This window comes from Pavona decussata, unplaced genomic scaffold, assembly GCF_977016875.1.
Source record: "Pavona decussata unplaced genomic scaffold, jaPavDecu1.1 SCAFFOLD_29, whole genome shotgun sequence".
Classification (NCBI taxonomy): domain Eukaryota; kingdom Metazoa; phylum Cnidaria; class Anthozoa; order Scleractinia; family Agariciidae; genus Pavona; species Pavona decussata.
In genome coordinates this window covers 832,501-854,165 of record NW_028145452.1, presented here as the reverse complement: position 1 = coordinate 854,165, position 21,665 = coordinate 832,501, and the positions used below count along the sequence as shown (strand labels likewise).

General features: G+C 38.9%; 2 protein-coding genes across 2 annotated transcripts in view; both read left to right on the top strand.

The window, feature by feature from the left end:
• Positions 1–1,472: 1,472 nt before the first annotated feature.
• On the top strand, positions 1,473–18,066 carry LOC146484814 (uncharacterized). The gene is made up of 7 exons (XM_085104270.1): positions 1,473–1,623; positions 2,982–3,295; positions 4,403–4,504; positions 6,298–6,519; positions 7,763–8,008; positions 15,905–16,288; positions 16,774–18,066. Exons 1-7 carry the CDS (start codon positions 1,520–1,522, stop codon positions 17,031–17,033), a joined length of 1,632 nt encoding a protein of 543 aa, XP_084960396.1. The 5' UTR covers positions 1,473–1,519; the 3' UTR covers positions 17,034–18,066.
• Positions 18,067–18,183: 117 nt separating this feature from the next.
• Positions 18,184–21,665, top strand: part of LOC146484813 (uncharacterized) — a 10,566-nt gene continuing 7,084 nt past the window's right edge. Inside the window, exons 1-2 of the mRNA XM_085104205.1 lie at positions 18,184–18,272; positions 21,166–21,482. Of these exons, the coding sequence (XP_084960331.1) occupies positions 18,184–18,272; positions 21,166–21,482 (406 nt within the window). The remainder of the gene's footprint in view (positions 18,273–21,165; positions 21,483–21,665) is intronic.

The following is a 21,665-nucleotide window of genomic DNA, read 5'->3' as shown; positions in this document are numbered from 1 at the left end:
TCAAACAAAATTGAATCAATACTGAGAACATTTATATAATCGCTCAAGGTGGGGGTACACCCGAAAGCCGTTTTCACGCCGCTTAAAATCGGTCAAATGGAAATATCTTGTTCGCATTTCAAGCGATACAAAAACCCTCCATTCATAACACAAATCAATGACTTGGGGTGTTTTATGAATTTTTGGCTGTTTTTTAGGTATATTTGGAAGGATATCATTTTTCGTGAAGGATTGGTAAAATTAAAAGAAATAAGAAATGTTGAAGATTTAGTGAAGTTTTAAAATTAGAATTTATAGTTAATAATTAATAGACAGATACCAAGTTAGTCCACTAGCAACCTGGGGTGCTCTTGCGTGGGTATCAACTGTCTGTTAGTGTTTCAAAAATCATTTTCTTTCTTCTTTCCATTCTTAAAACCTCTTCAAATTTCACTCAAATTCAGGTAGAGCCCCACCTTAATAATCGATGTTTAGATTGATATCTCAAAGTTTTTTCTTGTTAACTTTTCATCATCTTTAATTATATTGTATTAACGCAGTATGTACTTCAGTCGTTCTATTTATCACCGTGATTATCTATCTATCTACTCAAGATTTTTCCATAAATTTAAACAGCTTAAGTTTCAAGTTAATTTATTCACAACAGAACCTTAAGTTATACTAGGCTGGCTTTTGTACAGCTTTTGTACCATCACTATCATGAATCATCTGCAAGCCGAGCATGCGCAGTTTCAATCTACAGCTTACTGGTCTTTCGTGCAACAACGTACGTCAAATTGGCGCCATTATTGTTTTACGACGGCTTACTTAATTTTTCTCTTGGGACCTGTTTAATCTTCAAAACAAAACTTGAAAAATAGCGTGGCGTAACGCCACATTACTCCAATCTTACTTTCTCAGCCTATTAACTGTATCATTAACTATCGAATTAAAGGCAAATTTTACGCCATATTTATCACTCCACAGTTAGTTTAGAGAGTGAAACTGAAATAAGGCCGTGTTTCTTCGTAATAGAACCAAAATCTCATACGAGATATGGCAAAGTTATGTTTCGGTACAATTCTGTACCATTACTGGGCTAATTCAAAAACATAGTGGGCGTGTGTCGAATAAAAAAGGTCATTAGCAAGTTGAAACTCATTAAGCCTCTACTCGACCTTAAATGTCTGTGAACTGGTAGCGGATATTGCTTATGTCTTTAATTTCCCGAAACAAAAATGAGGAGAAAACTTCTCGTTTTGCGCACTTTGTTATGTTTCCAATTTCGTGCTGCGACGCAAAAGTCAAAGATACCAATAAATTTCTCGCTCAATTTCTCACGTTAATTGACGTGGAATAAATTATAATCACAAAAGAAAAACCTTTAATTGATAATCCGTTAATTCAGGATCAGTTTGACCCGGTGCCAAGTTAGGTCATTAATGGTTTAATTTGCATCTTGACAGCCAGTGATATTGCTATAATCGGACAAAGGAACATGAGAATCACTACCCTTCAGTAAAAGTGTGAACCGTGAAACATGGCAAATGTACAACATGTTGCTCAAATCCTGTTTATGTACAGTCTATCTTTTGGTGACGCAAATTTCCAGCCTTCTATTCACTGGGATCCTAGAAATCCACTGTAAGTAAACCTTTATATTGATTCTCAATTGTTTTGTCATTCGAACCCGCGTCCGTACTGATAACTGGTATCTATAACTGATCGAGATCACAATAAGAGGTCTGTGCACAACTAACTTAGAGGAGAAATTTTGGTCATGTCTGTTTCCAAAGCAACAGAAAGTCCCTTACTGTTTTTATTTAAGAGATATACTGAAAGTGTTCTCAGAAAAATTGCTGCTGAATTCAAAGTGGGTGCTTGACGCTTTATAGTTCCAGACAAACTTAAACGAGTATTTCATAACTACTGGAACTAAGAAAAAAGTTCTCTTTCTATGGTGAAAAAAAAAACACTTAAAACAATGTGCAATGTTTCCACAGAGTCACTTTGTTAAAATTAAGTGAACTAAACGGAGCGTGTGGACAAGCGTGCGTTTACTGTACTTGTTTATTTGATCAAATATTTGAACACGTCATAATCAATTACGTTGCTTTGCTGCTGAATTCATAATGAAAACTGCTGTTTCTGGGCTCAGAGGGTGACAAAAAGTGTTCTAAAAGATTAAAGGAGTTTTAAAAGTGGTGAATTTCGATCTGATCAACTGAACTTCATCAGACACGATGAAAAATCATGAATGCCTTCTCTCAACAATTTATTTTCTAATCATTTTTGGTGATGATGTTTGGTTGATTCGGCAACGCAAATATTCCACTTCTTAAAGTTTTTTCTCGCCTTTTATAACTTTTTTTTTTGTATTTCATTCGTCTTCAATAGCTATTTGTTCTTTTATTTTTGTCGACCCGTGAGTTCACATTCAGTTTTACATAACTTTGTCCGATTGAGTTATGGCTGGTTGTTTGGCTGACTGACTGGCTGACTAACTGACTAACAAATGACTGACTGACTGACTGACTGACTGACTGACTGACTGACTTATTGACTGGCTGACTGACTGACTGACTGACTGACTGACTGACTGACTTATTGACTGGCTGACTGACTGACTTATTGACTGGCTGGCTGACTGACTGACTGACTGACTGACTGACTGACTGACTTATTGACTGGCTGACTGACTGACTTATTGACTGGCTGACTGACTGACTGACTGACTGACTGACTAGCGCTAACTGACTGACGTACTGACCAACTGACTAACCGACTGACTGAATGACTGACCGACCAACCGACTGACTGACCGCCGACTGACCGACCAACCGACTGACTGACTGGCTGACTGACTGACTGACTGACCGCTGACTGACTGACCGCCGACTGACTGACCGACCGACTAACTGAAAACTAAATGTTGTACCAGAGACCAGACTGACTGACTATCTATCTATTTAATCTCACGGTATTATATGATATGTTTTCAGGTTTAGTCACAATGTTGAGATTAATGTTCCAGTGCATTCCAAACTCAACATTATATGTCCAAACCCAGCAATCGTATTAGCAGAAGAAGACTCAAGTATACGCGAGGAACAACTCTACGCAAACATGTGGATCGTGGAAAAACACGAGTACGACACGTGCACGGTGAACACGAGTATCAGCTCGAGCTTCATGATCGACAGGAATCTACTGCAGTGTGATACTCCATACGAGCTGAAATCTTATAAGATGGTGTTTAGAACGTACAGTATGGGAGATTTGGAATTTCAGCCTGGAAAGAAATATTACTTTATAGGTAAAAGCAGTGTTTTTATTTTAAAAAAAAATCAATCGCCTATTTCAGTAAACCTGCATCTTTCAAAGGTTCTATTTTCACTGGACCCTGATAACCTGCAGCTGCATTGTTTTTTAGGGCTGGAAGCATTGTTCTGTTGTTCGTTCTTTTGTTCTCTCCGCCAACCCTGTAAGACGCTGCAAATGGCCAGGGCGTATGGTCGTACTTGTGAGGGAAATATTAAACAACATTCAGTTTAAACTTAGGGACTAAACTAAGGGAAGTGCAATAGGTTTTTTACCTCTTTGCTAAAAATGGTGAAAAAAGACCTTCGTTTAACTACAAAATAATTATAGGACAACGAGAGGAAAGAAAACGACTCAATTCTTGAAAGGAACAACTTGTGATCTGTTCCAGAGAATTTAAGAAACAAAAGTGCGAGAACTTCCGGAAAAACGTTAGCCTAACATTTTTCAAGTTTCAATCCATTTCAACCTACTCTGTCTCTGGCCAGAGGTACTAATCGACAGTTTTATTGCACCCGAGTGATAATTTATAACAAAACTAAGCCTGCGAGCAAGCTCTCAAGAAGGGGGGGGGGGGGGGGAGGGGGGCGGAGGAAGAAAGAAGGAGAGCTTGCAACAATGTCTTAGAAATTTGATTTTCTGCATCGAAAAAGTCGATGCAAAATGATGATTGGTGGACATTGAATTTGGTGCTTACGTCATTGCCCTTCGCGTGCGTCGTGTTGACAATACAAAAACAGTGGTGGAAAGCGGAGTTTCCCATTCGTGAAGCTTGCGAGAATTTCTCGAAATAACTTAGGTTTTCTCTGGAATCAAGACACGAGCAACGTTAAGCTGCCAATGCTTTACTTCAAGGCAGCGACGTTCTTGCGGTTTTACCTATAAAGGGATCTGGTACAAGTTTGATATTTCAACCTTTTGCTGCTGCTAAACAAAACTCGACAATTATTTTTTGTTTCTGTTGACAGGCAAACGTTTTTGAATTTTCACCTATCGTGTGAGCTATCTAGGCGAACATATGGCTTGTGGGAAACTTTACCTACCAACATGCCGCTTTCATTTCTTTTGTTGTTAAATTTCCAATCTTGTTTATTTTCATCAGCGACTTCAGATGGCACTAGAGATTCACTGTCCAATCACGAAGGGGGACACTGTGTTTCATCAAACATGAAAATGATAATTTATATCTGCAATAGAAGCTCTGGTAAGACTCTTACATAGTTACTAAGAGGTATCACGACGTTCGTCTAAAATTGTCTTGAGTTTGGTTCACTCAGAACGCCCAAACTGTGTGTTTGTTTTAGTTGCGTCAATTGTCGGGAGCACGCATGCGCAACGGTTCATTTCATTGGATATGATTGGATATCTGTTCGGGTGTCCTTAATAACCTCAGAAATTAGAAATCCTTCGACAACTTATCAGTTCAAAATTTCGCAATAATGGAAAAAATAATTACTTTCGTTTTTGAAATGGCAAATATGTCGTTGAAATGTGATAAAGATTAGTTAATATATATTTTCGTAAATTTGACAGCTAGTAAATTCTGGGTATAAAATTCCGTTTCCTAAAACTTTCTACAACTTAAACTTTCAATTTAAGCTTCCGAACAGATTAAACTTAGTATTAGCCTGATTCTCAGACGTCCGAGGTCGTTCGTGGCCCCCTCGCTTCTCTTGCGAACGACCTCGGACGTCTGAGAATCAGGCTAATACTAAGTTTAATTTGTTCGGAAGCTTAAATTGAAAATTTAAGTTGTAGAAAGTTTTAGGAAACTTACACAGATTTTCCTTTAAATGGCTACAAAACGATCTGGGCACATAGAAGACGACATTTTAAGTATTTTGCTGAAATGTTCTCGTTGCATTGGTTGCCCTTCAACTGTGGTCTCTGTAAAATAGGAGATATGTTCTTATGGGTTTGAGATAGGCTGGTGGAGATCGCCTGGAAGTAAAGGGTATTAAGTAATGTTTAAAACATGAGCAGCAGTGTTTTATCGGGTTTAAAACCAAGAAAACACGTGCTGCGAGTTTTTTGAACGGCTTCAAAAACATTCCTGGAAAAGTGTGTGTCAAGAGAGTTCATAACAATGATGCTTTTGTGAACATTGGAAATTAGCATACGAGAAAAACATTAAACACTGCGTACTAATAAGGAGGAGGTTTTATCGGGTTTTAAAACCACTGCACGTGATGTTTTATCGACCATTTGATAGGTCAATGGGCTTATGAATTATTTATGTGTTTTTGAAGTAAAGGTTTGGATACGAGATGTCTTGGTTCAAGTCGAGATAAATTTTAATAATACATTGCCGTGTATATACAGTCAACTCTCGCCTTGCGGACACCACGCTGATAATACGGACAGCAGCTAAATCCACGGCAAAAATAAATTACACACGTTTGACTGAAATAAATTCCCGCTATTACGGACTCTCGCTATTATGAGCACTAACTCGCGGTCCCGAGGGTGACGTCCGCAATAGAGGAAGTTGACTGCATACAGAAAGTAACAAAAACACGTTTACCACTGCATAGTAATAGCTGAATTCAAGAGAGGATGACGGTAAGAGAGGTAATCCCCCATATAGGCTCTATCCCCATCGTAATCCCATCGAATCGGCTCAGCTGTCCACGTGGGTAAAATTCAGGATATATGATTGGCTATCACTTAACCCACTTGGGACACTGGATCTCGCGGGAGATCTAAAAATAACTTAAGAGGGATTACGATGGGAATATGGGCTATATGGGGGATTACCTCTCTTACCTTCGTCCTCTCTTGCTGAATTTCATTCTAAACTTTTATTACAAGCAAAGATTACTCTCCATAAAAAGTGGGGAAATAGGACAGGATTTTTGTCTCTGTGGTGCATCAGGTCTAATACAAATTCCCAGGTGTACGGCAACTTGACCCCTAGGATACCTTTTCCTCCAAGGAAACAGCAACAAACAAACACCTTAGCTTAAAACTTACTCGCAGTTTTGGTTTCCTTTTCAGATCCCAAGTGCACTGATCCTCAAAATATTTCTACTTCCTCTTCCATTTCTTTTCAAACTGTCACGGAGACCGTGAGTCATTGCGCAACACCAAGCATCTCTCCGCCAATCCTTGTTTCACAGTCCAGTCCAGTGCCGTCTTTCTCAGCTTTGTCTTCCATCAGTCCGACAAGTACTGCACTTGCCATGATGTCAGCGACCGCTGCTCAGTGTCAAAGTAAAGGTGCGTTCTATTGACCCTATTCCGGAATATAATGGCAATACATACAGCGGTGACATTAAATCCCTAATATAGGAGGTTTCTGGAAGTTACTGGAGATCAAAGGCCCTCTTAAATTATCATGTGTCAGCGAAAATTTCCAGAAATGTCTTCCCAAATTTGCTTAAAAAGAGAAATCTAACAGTTATTCTGCTTACTCTTAATCCGGAATACAGTCCTGATCGAACGCAACCTACGAATTCTGACTCATCCAATTCTTGTCATGTGCAATCAATTTTAAGCAGGGGTCTGTGCTCCTTGCAGATCAATGCAGAGTTGTTGAAGGGCTAAACTAGTGTTTGTAAGGGTTTATTCTGGAAATTATCTGATAGTAGTGATTTTTTTTTTGATTTTTTTCAATTTCGTCCCAAGAAAAACCAGCAGGTGTGTGGTGACTTGTAAATATCATCGCCATGAAAATTTTGTTTTGTAGTCATAGGATATTACAGTTCTTGCTCCTTCGACTTCTAAGGTCTTACGGAAGTACACGACGATAGGCACAGCACAAATTAAGAGCAATTTTCAGAATTGTTGCCAAGCTTCTTCAGTTGAGTTGATTTGTCATCAATCACATGCGCAATTGAGAGCAACGTTAATTTATCACGCAGTTTGCCAGACGCTGTTCAGCATAGACACATCACAATGCAAACAGCGCTAGTAAAATAACTAAATAAAATAAAAAGAAATGGGAATTTCAGTGGCACTTCATCCACTGTTTCCAAGTCGAATTGAATCGCTTAAATAGCAGTTGATGACACTTGATAAAACGTGGATTCCTGACAAAGCCAATAACAAAGACGATGATAAGTTTTCAAACTGGTCACTTGCTCTCCGATAAATCATTTGTCACGTGATAGGTGCGCCAAACATCCCAGATGTAATAGAAGTCTACATTCGATGGACACAATATCAATACCAATAGCGCGGAACTCTACCTCTCTTAATCCAAATAACTGTATTAGACAGACTATTGATGCTCCTAGATTAAGGCCATTTAGTATAATTTTATATGAAGTCTAGCCTGATTAGCAGGCTTTTAGGAGGGTGGGGGTAGAGGGGGACGAAGGAAAGGAAGAGAAAAGCCTTCCTTCGGGCCTTTCTGTCCCCTCCCCCTCCTCTTACGAATGCCTGATACCGAGGCATGATTATATGAAGTCTACAACCAACTTCATCATTCGTCGTTTATTTATATTTGTTTTCCTTTCAGAGGAATCGATTCCAGACGAGTTCCACTCGTTATTCATGAACCAGACATACTTGCTGCAAGGAATCTTCAACTACACCACCATGATACCCAACTTACAGCTTCTTATCGAAGGAATAAACGCGTCCTTACAGCTGCGACAGGTACAAAAACAACTGGACATTAATACAACACAAAACTGCACTAATGCACAAGTCATCCAACAGAGCTACGTGGCGCCAGCTTGTCCCCTGGGAATACAAGCTCCTGGTAAGCATGGGTATAGAAGTAATTAGCACTACATGCAAATATTCGATCAATATTTTTCACGAAAAATGACCTGTCGTAACCCCAAAACATTTTTCTGATTTAAGGGAAATGAACGCTCTCTGGGGGGAGCAGGGATGGTGCAATGGTGAGAGCACTCGTCTCCCACCAATGTGGCCCCGGTTCGATTCCCGGACTCGGCTTCATATGTAGGGTTGAGTTTGTTTTTGGTTCTCGTCCTTTCTCTGAGAGGTTTTTCTCCTGGTACTCCGATTTTCCCTTCTCCTCGAAAACTAACACTTCTAGATTCCTATCCGATCTGGAAAGTTTTTCAAATTAGTGCTCTGCGCTAACAACACAATGACACTTAAATAAAGTAAGTTATTTATCATTATCATTATCATTATCATTATCATTATCATTATCATTATCATTATCATTATCATTATCATTATCATTATCGTTATCGTTATCGTTATCGTTATCATTATCATTATCATTATCATTATCATTATCATTATCATTATCATTATCATTATCATTATCATTATCATTATTATTATTATTATTATTATTATTATTATTATTACTATTATTATTATTATGAGAACGAATTACTCAGGTTTTTTTTTTCTTTTTTTTTCTTAATTTTCGTAATTTTAGCTGTTTTAAATGACCGATGTAATCCGCTTATATTTTTAATAAGAGTTTTTTTTTTCTTTTTTTTCCATCATCAAGGACCGTATAACTTCCAAATATATTTTTAGTGATGATGAATTGAATTGTAAATAGGTTTTTAATAGTTCTTTTTTGTACTTTTAACTTGTAAACATCGATTTTGCTCGGAATATTTCAATAAAGAGATTATTGTTTTTAATATATTTTTACTAAAAAAAATATTGTTATTATTATTATTATTATTATTCGTATAAGATTGACTTTTGTTATTAACATCACGAGCCAGAGTTAACCGGATGTGAAAAAATTCGCCAATTCTGGTTGCTAAGGGGTGACGTCACAAATCTGCTTAGCAGCCGTCATCGTATCAATCTCGTCCCCAGAGCCCGCGCACGTTTAAGGCCAGCGGTGGCCACACGTCTTGCTTCCTTGGTGCTGACCAAAAGGAACGCAGCCTCTGGGAACGAGATTGTCATCGTATTCGATTTGCGGTCATTTGCGGTTTCACGGTTGGAGCTTGCGGTTACGAAGTCATAGCAGGATGGAATTATTGTTTTATGTTGCAATAAATCTTACCAAGAGCGCAGTGGCATATTGGGAAAAGTAGCTCGCTCTTCCCCTTTCTCATGGACAAGCTATATGGCAACTTTCGACTGTCTTGGAATTGAATTGTGTTCAAGTGAGCCCTTAGAGAGTTTGTTGTTCTTCGATCGTGCGATTATGTAAGACGTCAGTTTCACCGAGCATATTTCATGAGGTAAGGCCAGGTAATCCGTAAGCGGCAAATGTTCGCGGATAAAAATGGCGGGCTTTTAGATCGAAGGTTATACAAAGAAAAAGCTGTCATATGCATCTTTATTCAGCGTTGTGTTAGTCGTCCGTCGCCCCAGTTCCAAAGTAATCAACATAACGATTATTGCATTGATCAGTCGATTTATTTCGGTCAAGACCAGCAAAGATCACTAAGCAAGGTCTGCTGCGAAATCAAGATCAAATCACGGTTTTGCTGCAAAGATATCGATGTACGAATTACCTGCTCTTTACGGAAAAATTGTTCCGGTATTAACTTCAAGCGTCCGTCGAAAAGATGTTATGAACTAAGACGAAGCACTAAAATCCAGTCCCAAATATTATTTTTCTCAAATTGTAGGGCATGGTTTTACTGAATTTAGAAAAGGTCAGGCGCAATATATCCTTTGAATTGCGGCTCATTAAGCTTAACTTTGAGATGCATGTAAAACCAGGCGGACATTTTAGTTTAATCTTGATATTTTTTGTAGAGTGATTTCTCTCTGGTAAGACATGTGGATTATTTAAGACGCCATTCTAAAGAAACACTGTATTGAAACACCTTATTGGCTGACCCGGGTTGAGGTCCTGTATCCAGGAGTGCTTCTGGGATATACAACAAAAACAATATAATAATATCCCTGAAAGGCGGATGTTAAATCCTTTCTGGTCCATCCAGGGTGAAGCATCATTGTAAACAGTAGAAATAATTTGTTCAGTTGTAAACAATAAAACTAACACAAATATTACTTTCATTACCACTTCTGGGTTATCTAAGGTGAAGTCCTAACATTGTTCTATGCTCAGGTGCTTCATGTGAGATATATAACATAAATGATTTGATTTTTTAGGCGCACATTATAAACTTAGACGGATGTCAAAATTATTATAACCTTTCTGGTTAAGCCAGGTTGAAGTCCTTTAAGCATCACTGTATGCTTGAGCGCTTTGGGATATATAGAATAAAATATTTTTAGGCGAACATTATAAACCTAGGTGGATGTTATATACATTTCTGGTTCATTCAGGTTGATGTCCTAGCATGACTGTATGCTTGAGCACTCTGGGATATATAACACAGACAATGCAAATTTTTTAGGCGAACATTATAAACCTAGGCGGTTGTTATATATCTTTCTGGTCCATCCAGGTTGATGTCCTAGCATGACTGTATGCTTGAGCACTCTGGGATATATAACACAGACAATGTAAATTTTTTAGGCGAACATTATAAACCTAGGCGGTTGTTATATATCTTTCTGGTCCATCCAGGTTGATGTCCTAGCATGACTGTATGCTTGAGCACTCTGGGATATATAACACAGACAATGCAAATTTTTTAGGCGAACATTATAAACCTAGGCGGTTGTTATATATCTTTCTGGTCCATCCAGGTTGATGTCCTAGCATGACTGTATGCTTGAGCACTCTGGGATATATAACACAGACAATGCAAATTTTTTAGGCGAACATTATAAACCTAGACAGTTGTTATATATCTTTCTGGTCCATCCAGGTTGATGTCCTAGCATGACTGTATGCTTGAGCACTCTGGGATATATAACACAGACAATGTAAATTTTTTAGGCGAACATTATAAACCTAGGCGGATATTATATATCTTTCTGGTCCATCCAGGTTGATGTCCTAGCATGACTGTATGCTTGAGCACTCTGGGATATATAACACAGACAATGTAAATTTTTTAGGCGAACATTATAAACCTAGGCGGTTGTTATATATCTTTCTGGTCCATCCAGGTTGATGTCCTAGCATGACTGTATGCTTGAGCACTTTGGGATATATAACACAGACAATGCAAATTTTTTAGGCGAACATTATAAACCTAGGCGGTTGTTATATATCTTTCTGGTCCATCCAGGTTGATGTCCTAGCATGACTGTATGCTTGAGCACTCTGGGATATATAACACAGACAATGTAAATTTTTTAGGCGAACATCATAAACCTAGGCGGTTGTTATATATCTTTCTGGTCCATCCAGGTTGATGTCCTAGCATGACTGTATGCTTGAGCACTCTGGGATATATAACACAGACAATGTAAATTTATTAGGCGAACATTATAAACCTAGGCGGATATTATATATCTTTCTGGTCCATCCAGGTTGATGTCCTAGCATGACTGTATGCTTGAGCACTCTGGGATATATAACACAGACAATGTAAATTTTTTAGGCGAACATTATAAACCTAGGCGGATATTATATATCTTTCTGGTCCATCCAGGTTGATGTCCTAGCATGACTGTATGCTTGAGCACTCTGGGATATATAACACAGACAATGCAAATTTTTTAGGCGAACATTATAAACCTAGGCGGTTGTTATATATCTTTCTGGTCCATCCAGGTTGATGTCCTAGCATGACTGTATGCTTGAGCACTCTGGGATATATAACACAGACAATGTAAATTTATTAGGCGAACATTATAAACCTAGGCGGTTGTTATATATCTTTCTGGTCCATCCAGGTTGATGTCCTAGCATGACTGTATGCTTGAGCACTCTGGGATATATAACACAGACAATGCAAATTTTTTAGGCGAACATTATAAACCTAGGCGGTTGTTATATATCTTTCTGGTCCATCCAGGTTGATGTCCTAGCATGACTGTATGCTTGAGCACTCTGGGATATATAACACAGACAATGTAAATTTTTTAGGCGAACATTATAAACCTAGGCGGTTGTTATATATCTTTCTGGTCCATCCAGGTTGATGTCCTAGCATGACTGTATGCTTGAGCACTCTGGGATATATAACACAGACAATGCAAATTTTTTAGGCGAACATTATAAACCTAGGCGGTTGTTATATATCTTTCTGGTCCATCCAGGTTGATGTCCTAGCATGACTGTATGCTTGAGCACTCTGGGATATATAACACAGACAATGTAAATTTATTAGGCGAACATTATAAACCTAGGCGGATATTATATATCTTTCTGGTCCATCCAGGTTGATGTCCTAGCATGACTGTATGCTTGAGCACTCTGGGATATATAACACAGACAATGCAAATTTTTTAGGCGAACATTATAAACCTAGGCGGTTGTTATATATCTTTCTGGTCCATCCAGGTTGATGTCCTAGCATGACTGTATGCTTGAGCACTCTGGGATATATAACACAGACAATGTAAATTTTTTAGGCGAACATTATAAACCTAGGCGGTTGTTATATATCTTTCTGGTCCATCCAGGTTGATGTCCTAGCATGACTGTATGCTTGAGCACTCTGGGATATATAACACAGACAATGTAAATTTATTAGGCGAACATTATAAACCTAGGCGGATATTATATATCTTTCTGGTCCATCCAGGTTGATGTCCTAGCATGACTGTATGCTTGAGCACTCTGGGATATATAACACAGACAATGTAAATTTTTTAGGCGAACATTATAAACCTAGGCGGATATTATATATCTTTCTGGTCCATCCAGGTTGATGTCCTAGCATGACTGTATGCTTGAGCACTCTGGGATATATAACACAGACAATGCAAATTTTTTAGGCGAACATTATAAACCTAGGCGGTTGTTATATATCTTTCTGGTCCATCCAGGTTGATGTCCTAGCATGACTGTATGCTTGAGCACTCTGGGATATATAACACAGACAATGCAAATTTTTTAGGCGAACATTATAAACCTAGGCGGTTGTTATATATCTTTCTGGTCCATCCAGGTTGATGTCCTAGCAGCAATGTAATATTTTTAGGCTCCCCCCCCCCCCCCCCCCCTCTCCCCGACCGACCTTCAAAAATTAAGATTTTTTGAAAATTAACTGGCAAATGCACCACTGCCGAGACAAAATAGTTGTTCAAATGCCCCGGGGTGGTAGCTAAAACATGTAAAAAAATGTTTTATTTTGTTTGTTTCTCGTCTTACTTTCAGTAAAATCTAAGCTAATTCAGGCCAAATCAAGTCCTAGCTGGGTCTTGTTTCCCGTAGTTAGTGCAAAAATAGGTCATTCTACAGCTCTAGCGTCCCATTTTATGTCTTATCTAGACATGTTCGTAAAGAAACTTAGTGTATTTGTCAATGAATTTGTCATTAAGGAAGCGACAATGCTGTAGGGTGTAAAAAGGTGAGATGGTCAAATGCCCCGGGGTAATTGGGTGGAAGGCTAATGCCCGACCCACCGGGATGGACTGTGTGGGAAAATGCCCCGCTATTGCCCGGGGGGGGGGGGGGATGGGCACAGCTGGAATTGACTGATGCATAAACAATAAATCCCAACCCACAAGCGATGGGTGTGGGATTATCTGGTCTCTAAACGCGTTAACTGGTGGTCTTATTTTACGTCCCCACCCCCTCCCCCTTCTGTAGCTATTAAATAAACGACGTACTTTTCTTAGACTTCTTACTTATTTCTTTTTCTTGTCCCTGAGTACCACAAATGTCCAGAGATGCACCTCACCCCGAATTTGGGTACTTCACATTAGACAGACCTTCTTGTCAGTTTTCATATTATATCGTATTAAAAACTGAATCATTGTATAGATGCAATTCGAGTGATTTGATTGGCTTAGCGGCCATGGTATATACGAGAAATGGCGACCATTAAATTGTCTGCTTGTTATTCTTGCAGAGTGAAATCAGTAAGATCTAGCAATATTTCTTGATTTTTTTAAATAAAACAATTATTCCATTTGCGCTTGTTGGATATGAGATGATTTTTAAATAATAGCCAACTCGGTGCTACGCGCCTCGTTGGCTATCTATCATCTCATATCCAGCGCGCGCTCTTGGAATAATTGTTAAATGTTTGACAGAATTATTTGCGTTTTAGTAAGAATTTACGGTAGGGGACATCTTGTGATGTCAGACATTTAATGCATCTCATTGGCGTTCATTTGTGGACATCACTTCACAAATGTCAAAGAACACCTCAAGAATTCAGAAAAATGCAAAGATTGTGAAACGGCATGCGTATGGCTCAAAGGGTTTGTTGTGACTTATTTAAGCATAAAAATTCGAATACAAACAGGCGCGAATTCAATGTCTGGGTCCACCACGTACATTAATACGATAAACAAGACGTGAAAGAGGCTCAACATTTTTTACGATTACCACAAAAAACCAAACTTCTGCTAAGGAAAGGGATATTAGAAAACTTAGAGGGTATAACGTCTAGTCAATTTATTTGATAGCCGAAAGCTCATGTTTTTAATCTTTTTAACCAGAGAACGTTTCTTAATCCAATATGTCTTATCCTTGTTACAGCTCTATTTTTACTAGTATATTTTAGCTTATTTTGTTTGGTAGCCTTTTCTAGTACTTGTGTGAGCCCAAGGTTAACGCACGCGTGCCGATTTATTGGGCCGAATTTTGTTTGGCCGATTTAGCATGAGTTGATTTACACATAACGATTTATCACATCAAGAAAGTGAATAAGTGGACGAAATCGACCCGATTGATAAAACTTGATCGCAATGGAACTGCTTGTATAAACCTTGCTAAATATGAAATCTGTCAAAGAGCAGCAGAATTTATAAATCGAGCAGATCTTAAGCCCGCGCTATATCAGTAAAAAAAAAAAAAGCTCAGGCCGACAATTTGCAGTGTGCATACGAATAAGCCAACTAATCGGATCGATTTACATTCCTTTGGTGAAACATTTTCCGTATCTCCAAGGATCTCCAAGTTAGTCATGGTTCCCAGTGTTAACGACATATTTGCCTCCTTCTATTCCTGTGTGGCGGGCGATTAAAGTCACGATTCCGTTTTTCATTACGTATTAATCTGAATTTCTGCGAAAAGATTCCACTACTGAACTGTTGCGTGCCCCGAAACAGACTGTAGTAAAACATGTCATGCGGGATCCGTTTGCAGACACGTCATATCTCGAAAGAAATTTAATTAAAAGCTTGCAAAAAAGAACTTTTAGGCGCAAGGATTATAACACTTTCGCGTTAAAATTAACGCCGCAAGCGAGACAGAAGAAATGCCAGAATGGATTCTATTACATTGGAATGCTCCGAGTTATTTGACGTCCCGTGGAGAAACCAGGCAAATTGCCTGGTATCTCCAAGGGGTGCCGAAGTTTTATTTTCGTTGCTAAGAACCTCTGGCTCGTTATGTTAAGCAGAAAAACTAACGCGGAGAGATTTCGACGTTTCGATGACATCCTGTCATCATTATGTAAATTTTCTTCATTTTCTTGATAATGATGACAGGATGTCATCGAAACGTCGAAATCTCTCCGCGTTAGTTTTTCTGCTTAATTATTATTATTATTATTATTATTATTATTATTATTATTATTATTATTATTATTATTATTATTATTATTATTATTATTAGTGACAAGGCAGTGCAAATCAGAAGCGGAGAAGCTCGGAGATGACTTTTATGTGCTAACCTTGTCCTTCCTTATGGTAATATTTCGTTTTTCTTTCAAAGTTCTCCAAAACTGTGACGAAATCGTAGATGCCGGTTTTACGGTGTCTGGTATATACAGAGTTGACCCCTTGGATGGATGGGGAGGGTTTGCAGTTCATTGCGACCAGCAGACAGCAGGGGGCGGTTGGACTACAATTCTTCGCCGCTACGATGGTTCTTTAGATTTAAATCGGGGTTGGAGTGCATATGTCAATGGACTCGGAGACATAACAGGAGAATATTGGATGGGTTTGAACACGATTCGAAGAGTGACAGGTGCCAATGAATTCACCATCAGGTTCGATCTTGAAGCCCCGGATGGTGAGAAGAGGTACGCTGAGTATGCTGGGAGTGCATTGGGAGACCTGAACACAAAGTTCAGGATAACTGTTGGGACCTATTCAGGTGAGGAAAATCTCCAGTAGGGGTGGGGTGGAACGCTTCATTGTTAAAAGTTGGCATCTGAGGTGGTTATTACAGCAGTCAATTATTTTCGTATGAAGTGTTCAGATATAATATTATAATACTATTGCTTGTTGTTCCCGGATGTAATTCTAGCTCGTTCGCATGGCGCTTTGTAGTTCGCTGTTTACTACGTGGATCTGCAGCGAAACCAGTTTGCCTTCTGTAGTACCTTTCTAATTACTCTAGCCAATCACAATGTAAACAGCGCAACGAACCAATCAGAAATCGAAGCAAATACATGTAACCAGCGCCAAGGGCGGGAAAACACGTGCGATCGAGGCACGATTGGTTTTGATTTTGCTTCCCATTGGTTAAAAAGTGGTGCGATTTTTGCCAACCAATCACAGAGCGCAGTAAAGTAAACTCAAAGCAAACCTGAAATTACTCGCAAATCACTCTACTGACCTTTTTTTTTTTTTTGACAGGTGATGCAGGGGATTCCTTTTCTTACCACAATGGCATGAGATTCTCCGTTAAAAACAGAGACTATGACAATTCAGCACGACACTGCGCTCTGCTAGCCAATGCTGGCTGGTGGTTCAATGACTGTCAGCAGGTTTGCTTAACTGGCGAATACAAGAACGGTACTCACAGCGCGCCGGGCATTGTAGGAATTCAGTGGCTTGCATGGAAAGGTGGCAATTACTCTCTGTCTAGGGTGGAGATGAAGATTAAACCGAATTAATTGATTCAGAAGGATGTTCTATTGTACACTTACACTAAGAAAGTTTCAGCTTTTGATTTTATGGATCAGATCTTTTAAAGATTAACCATTCAAATGAAAGCTACGCAATGTGATAATTCTCACTGTGGTAGTGTTTATTATGCTGTACAACGTGGTACTTTTGTGTCTCAGGAATGAAACCCTAATGGCTGCGGTAGCGTTGTGGCTTAACTCTGATATCTGACTGATCTTCATTATATTTACGTCTACTGTTAATTGTTTATTCTGCTCATAAGGACTGAAAACACTACCATAGAGCGCTTTTCAATCGAGTGTCGTAAAACCAAAACCGACTCCGACCAATCACAACAGGTGCAAACAGCGCAATGAACCAATTAGAATTCAAAGCAAATACGCGTAACCTGCGCCAATTAGCGCGGGAAAACACGTGCGAGCAAGGCAGGTTGGTTTTGGTTTTACATCGTGTGTGTATATGCTCATGGTTGAGTAGATGAATGCTTGGAGTTATTGGCTGTATAAGCTCCTCTAAAATCCGATGGTAAATTAAGATTACAAACAAGGCCGAAAAAAAAGAAACGAGCAAAAAGGCGCCCTAGTGGGTCATTACTAACTCTTAGACCTTTTTTAAATTAATTAAATGCTTACTTAAAGTACACCTTTACTTCATTAGTTCAATTACTCTAAACTCACAAAGCGATAATCAGAGAATAGTCCATAAGAACTACGTTTTATCCGCAGTTTTCGATCTACCGGCCGATTAGTTTCTTAAACGAATGCTAAAGAGTGAAGCTACAGATAGGGGACATTTTAAACTCCTAATAGTATAATGTAAGGTTTTTCAAAGTAGTAGTTTAGTGTCGCCATATTTTAGCAACTGAAATGTTTGTTAGATCCCATGAGACTGTCGCGTTACGCACAGCCAGCTGAAATTAACATTGAATCACCAAGGGAACAAAAGCACTAAAGCACTTAAGAGCTTAAGCACTAAAGGCAAGAATGATAAACGAGCTTTTGTTGTGGTATTTTAATAAAAGCGGTGTTTTTTGTACAGTTGTACGTCTTTATTAAGTAACGAACTTCGTCCGTGTTAAAACAGCCTGGTTTTTCCGAGGAAGAGAATAATCGTGAAATATTTCAGCGTCTTTCCCAGATGTTGGTGTTGCTGTGGCTTGTGTTCAGTGTGACGCAATGCAACGCTGGTTTCCAGCCCTCTTTCTTCTGGGATCCTCGCAATCCTGTGTGAGTAATTACTTCATGTAAACTGTCTACCTCCGTACTCGCGTTTCTACCGAGCCTCTTGAATAATTCCCATATAAAACTATGCCATCCATTTTTTCTTTGTGATGGACTACCGTTGTAAAGACATGTTGCTGTAGAACATGATGGATTTCCTGAATACGCGTAAACCAAAGTCAATGACATTTTTTTATGCAACTGACAATGCTAATATAATCGCTTTCAAGTTGACAGCCTTTGTTTGAATCGACTTATTTCTTTAGTAATTAACCCCAAACGGCTTATTTCTCTTAACGACAACAACGCATTGACAAGCAGAGGTTATGATGATAAATGCAAACCTGATCAGCCTCTAGATTCTTAAACACCCGTCATATTCAGCAAGAGAAACTTTTATTTCTATCTTGCTGCTTATAGTTTTAATGAAAGCAGCCGTAAAAGAGTATACAGATTTTTATTTTAACAAGTGAGTCGATGAACAAAGATAATTTAAAATCTACAAAGCAAGGGTAATAAAGGAGGTTTTGTTATGTTACTTTGAACGAGTGTAGAGCATTCATAACAGATGAACAAATGTTTAAGTCGTTTTCCTCGGTTTTTTTTTTTAAAGTTTATTTAGTCGCCCACAAAAACACAGCATATGAAACAGGTTGAACAGAAATCGTTGATAATTACATATCAGTAAATGTGACAAGAAAGGCTAATGAAACTATAAGCTTATTATGAATAGACTTCCTGAGACGAGTTGATTAAAACGTGGCTTAATGCAGGGTGAGCAAAGAAATAAAAGCAACACAGTTCGAACTTACGTCACAAATCAGCTTTCAATGAGGTATTACTTTTGTTTGTGTTTAAAAAACCGAAATGTATGGTAACCTTATTGGGCAGTGAATTCCACATCAGTAAAGATATGGGCTCTTCAACCGAAGTCACTCCAAAACGCAAAAAGTATTGGCTAAAAGTTTGTTTTATTTCTCATGGATCAGAACTAAAAACATATCGGTGAAGGATTCGGGAAGCTAGGGCTTCTGAAATACTAATAAAAGTGGACGTTAACTTAACTTGTTGACGTCATGGCAGCGATAGTAGCCAGTATGTCTTTTGAACCTACCATTCTGATTTGTCTTTCATGCAAGAAAGTGTGTCAAGTGAACCTAATGGCTAATATTGTCGCCATTAGAGCGGTTTTCAATTGAGTGTCGAAAGTAATTACGCGTTTGGTTTGGTTTTGCATCACTATGTTCTGTGTTTGGCTAACAAAACTCGCGCCACTTTCTAAATCAATGGGTATCCAAACCAAAACCACCGACCGGTTAGCTCAGTTGATTGAGCATCGGACTACCGTGCGGGAGGTCGCGGGTTCAAACCCCGGCCGGACCAACACTCAGGGTCTTTAAATAACTGAGGAGAATATGCTGCCTTTGTAATGACATCTGCAAATGGTTAGACTTTCTAGTCTTCTCGGATAAGGACGATAAACCGTAGGCCCCGTCTCACAACACTTCAATGTTCATAACCCTGTGGGACGTTAAATAACCCAGACACTAATCGCAAAGAGTAGGGCATGGAGTTCCCGGTGTGCTGGTCTGGTCTTTGTGCTGTTTCATGATTTCATGGGTTGGGTGGGTAAGATGAGGTCACTAATGGACATATGCTGATGTGAACCGCATTTGAATATATATAAATAGAAAATGCGGTATATAAATGCATTACCATTAAAACCAATCGCGTTTTCGCCGCATGTGTTTTCCCGCGCTCGGCGCCGGTTTCATGTATTTGCTTCGAATTCTGAATGGCTCGTTGGGTTGTTTACATCTGTCGCGATTGGCCAGATTCATTTCTTTGGCTTTGGTTTTACGACACTCAATTGGAAACCGCTTTAAAGTCTCGCTTACTTCATTTTTCTCTGGAGAGTTCTTTCATCTTCAAAGTAAAAATTGAAAAATTGCCTGATGATGACTGGCTAGGAAGCTGGCTGACTGACTAAATGACTTCGGGACTGTCTGGCTTACTGGATAAAGTACTAATCAAATGATTGTGTAACTAGCTTACTGGCTTAATAACTGGCTGACTAAATAACTAAAAATCGAGAAAAATTCTATCAATTTTTCCTCTCCGTATTTGTGGCGCAAAATGGGAGACTAGGATAGTAATAAAAGCTGCGCCGTCAATACAGGATCGCTACTTTCGCGGTCTCTCTATTCCTCAGTTGTTTTGTTGTGAGCACTTAACATTCCCAGTCATAATTTCGTCCACACATTTACTCCTCCGCGAACAAACTGAGGAACAGAGAAAACACAAAACTATCCCCAGTCCCCGTCCTGCGCGATATTAGGGAGTTTCAGAAGTTACTACGGCGACGCGACGGAAACGAGAACGCTACGAAACCATAAGATTTGATGATAAAAACAACGGCCTTGCATGTGCGTTATGAATTTTTGGCAGATTTTTTCGCCGTACTCGATCGGCCAAACAACAACGTGAAATGACAATATTCAAGGTTTTGTGGAGAACGTGAGCAAATGACGCTAGATTTTTTATTCTCTATCTCAACTTGAACGCCGCTCCTACCCGTTATGTCACTTGATAGCTCGGTCACAGTATGATACAAGTTGAACGAATTTGGAATAATCACGAAGTTGTGCAGGTAACGTGAACTTATATTTTAAAGTGACGTTTTCGTTGGCGTTGCCGTCGCGGTTTCTTAAAATCCCAGCTACATTTCAATTGTAAGGGAAATTTCACGTTTTTATATGTCTCAAGCCCGGGAAAGAAAGATTTATAAGGAAAAATGTTTTTGATTTTCATACAAGAACAACATGAAGATTTGATCAAACAAATAAAAACATAATTCTGTCATATTTACTTTAAGATCAAATCTGTGTTACCTCTCTAGATTCAGGCAAAACGCTGCTGAGATTAATGTTCCACTGAATTCCAAACTCAAGATCATATGTCCAAACTCGGAAATCCTGTTAGAAGAACAAGACGTAAGCATACGCGAGGAGCAACTCTACGCAAACATGTGGATCGTGGAAAAACACGAGTTTGACACGTGCACGGTGAACACGAGTATCAGCTCGAGCTCCATGATCGACAGGAATCTACTGCAGTGTAATACTCCATACGAGCTAAAATTTTATGAGATGGTGTTTAGAAAGTACAGTATGGGAAATCTGGAATTTCAGCCAGGAAGGAAATATTTCTTTATAGGTAAGATTAGTTTTTCAACATGCGACGATTTGTAATTTTTGTTTGCCCAGGGTCAATACAGCTTAAAGGGGAAGTATCATGGGGTTTTTGATATCTTTTGTTAAAAATGATGAAATAAGACTTCCAATCAGCTGCCAAATAATTCTAGAATGATGAGAGGAAAGAAATCAAGTCAAGTCTTGA

Excerpts from the sequence above, each read along its gene's own strand:
- LOC146484814 (XM_085104270.1), top strand. The coding sequence starts at position 1,520 with ATGGCAAATGTACAACATGTTGCTCAAATCCTGTTTATGTACAGTCTA. Across the intron at positions 4,505-6,297 it reads TATCTGCAATAGAAGCTCTG|ATCCCAAGTGCACTGATCCT; the intron begins GTAAGACTCTTA and ends TTTCCTTTTCAG. Across the intron at positions 8,009-15,904 it reads CCTGGGAATACAAGCTCCTG|TTCTCCAAAACTGTGACGAA; the intron begins GTAAGCATGGGT and ends TTTCTTTCAAAG.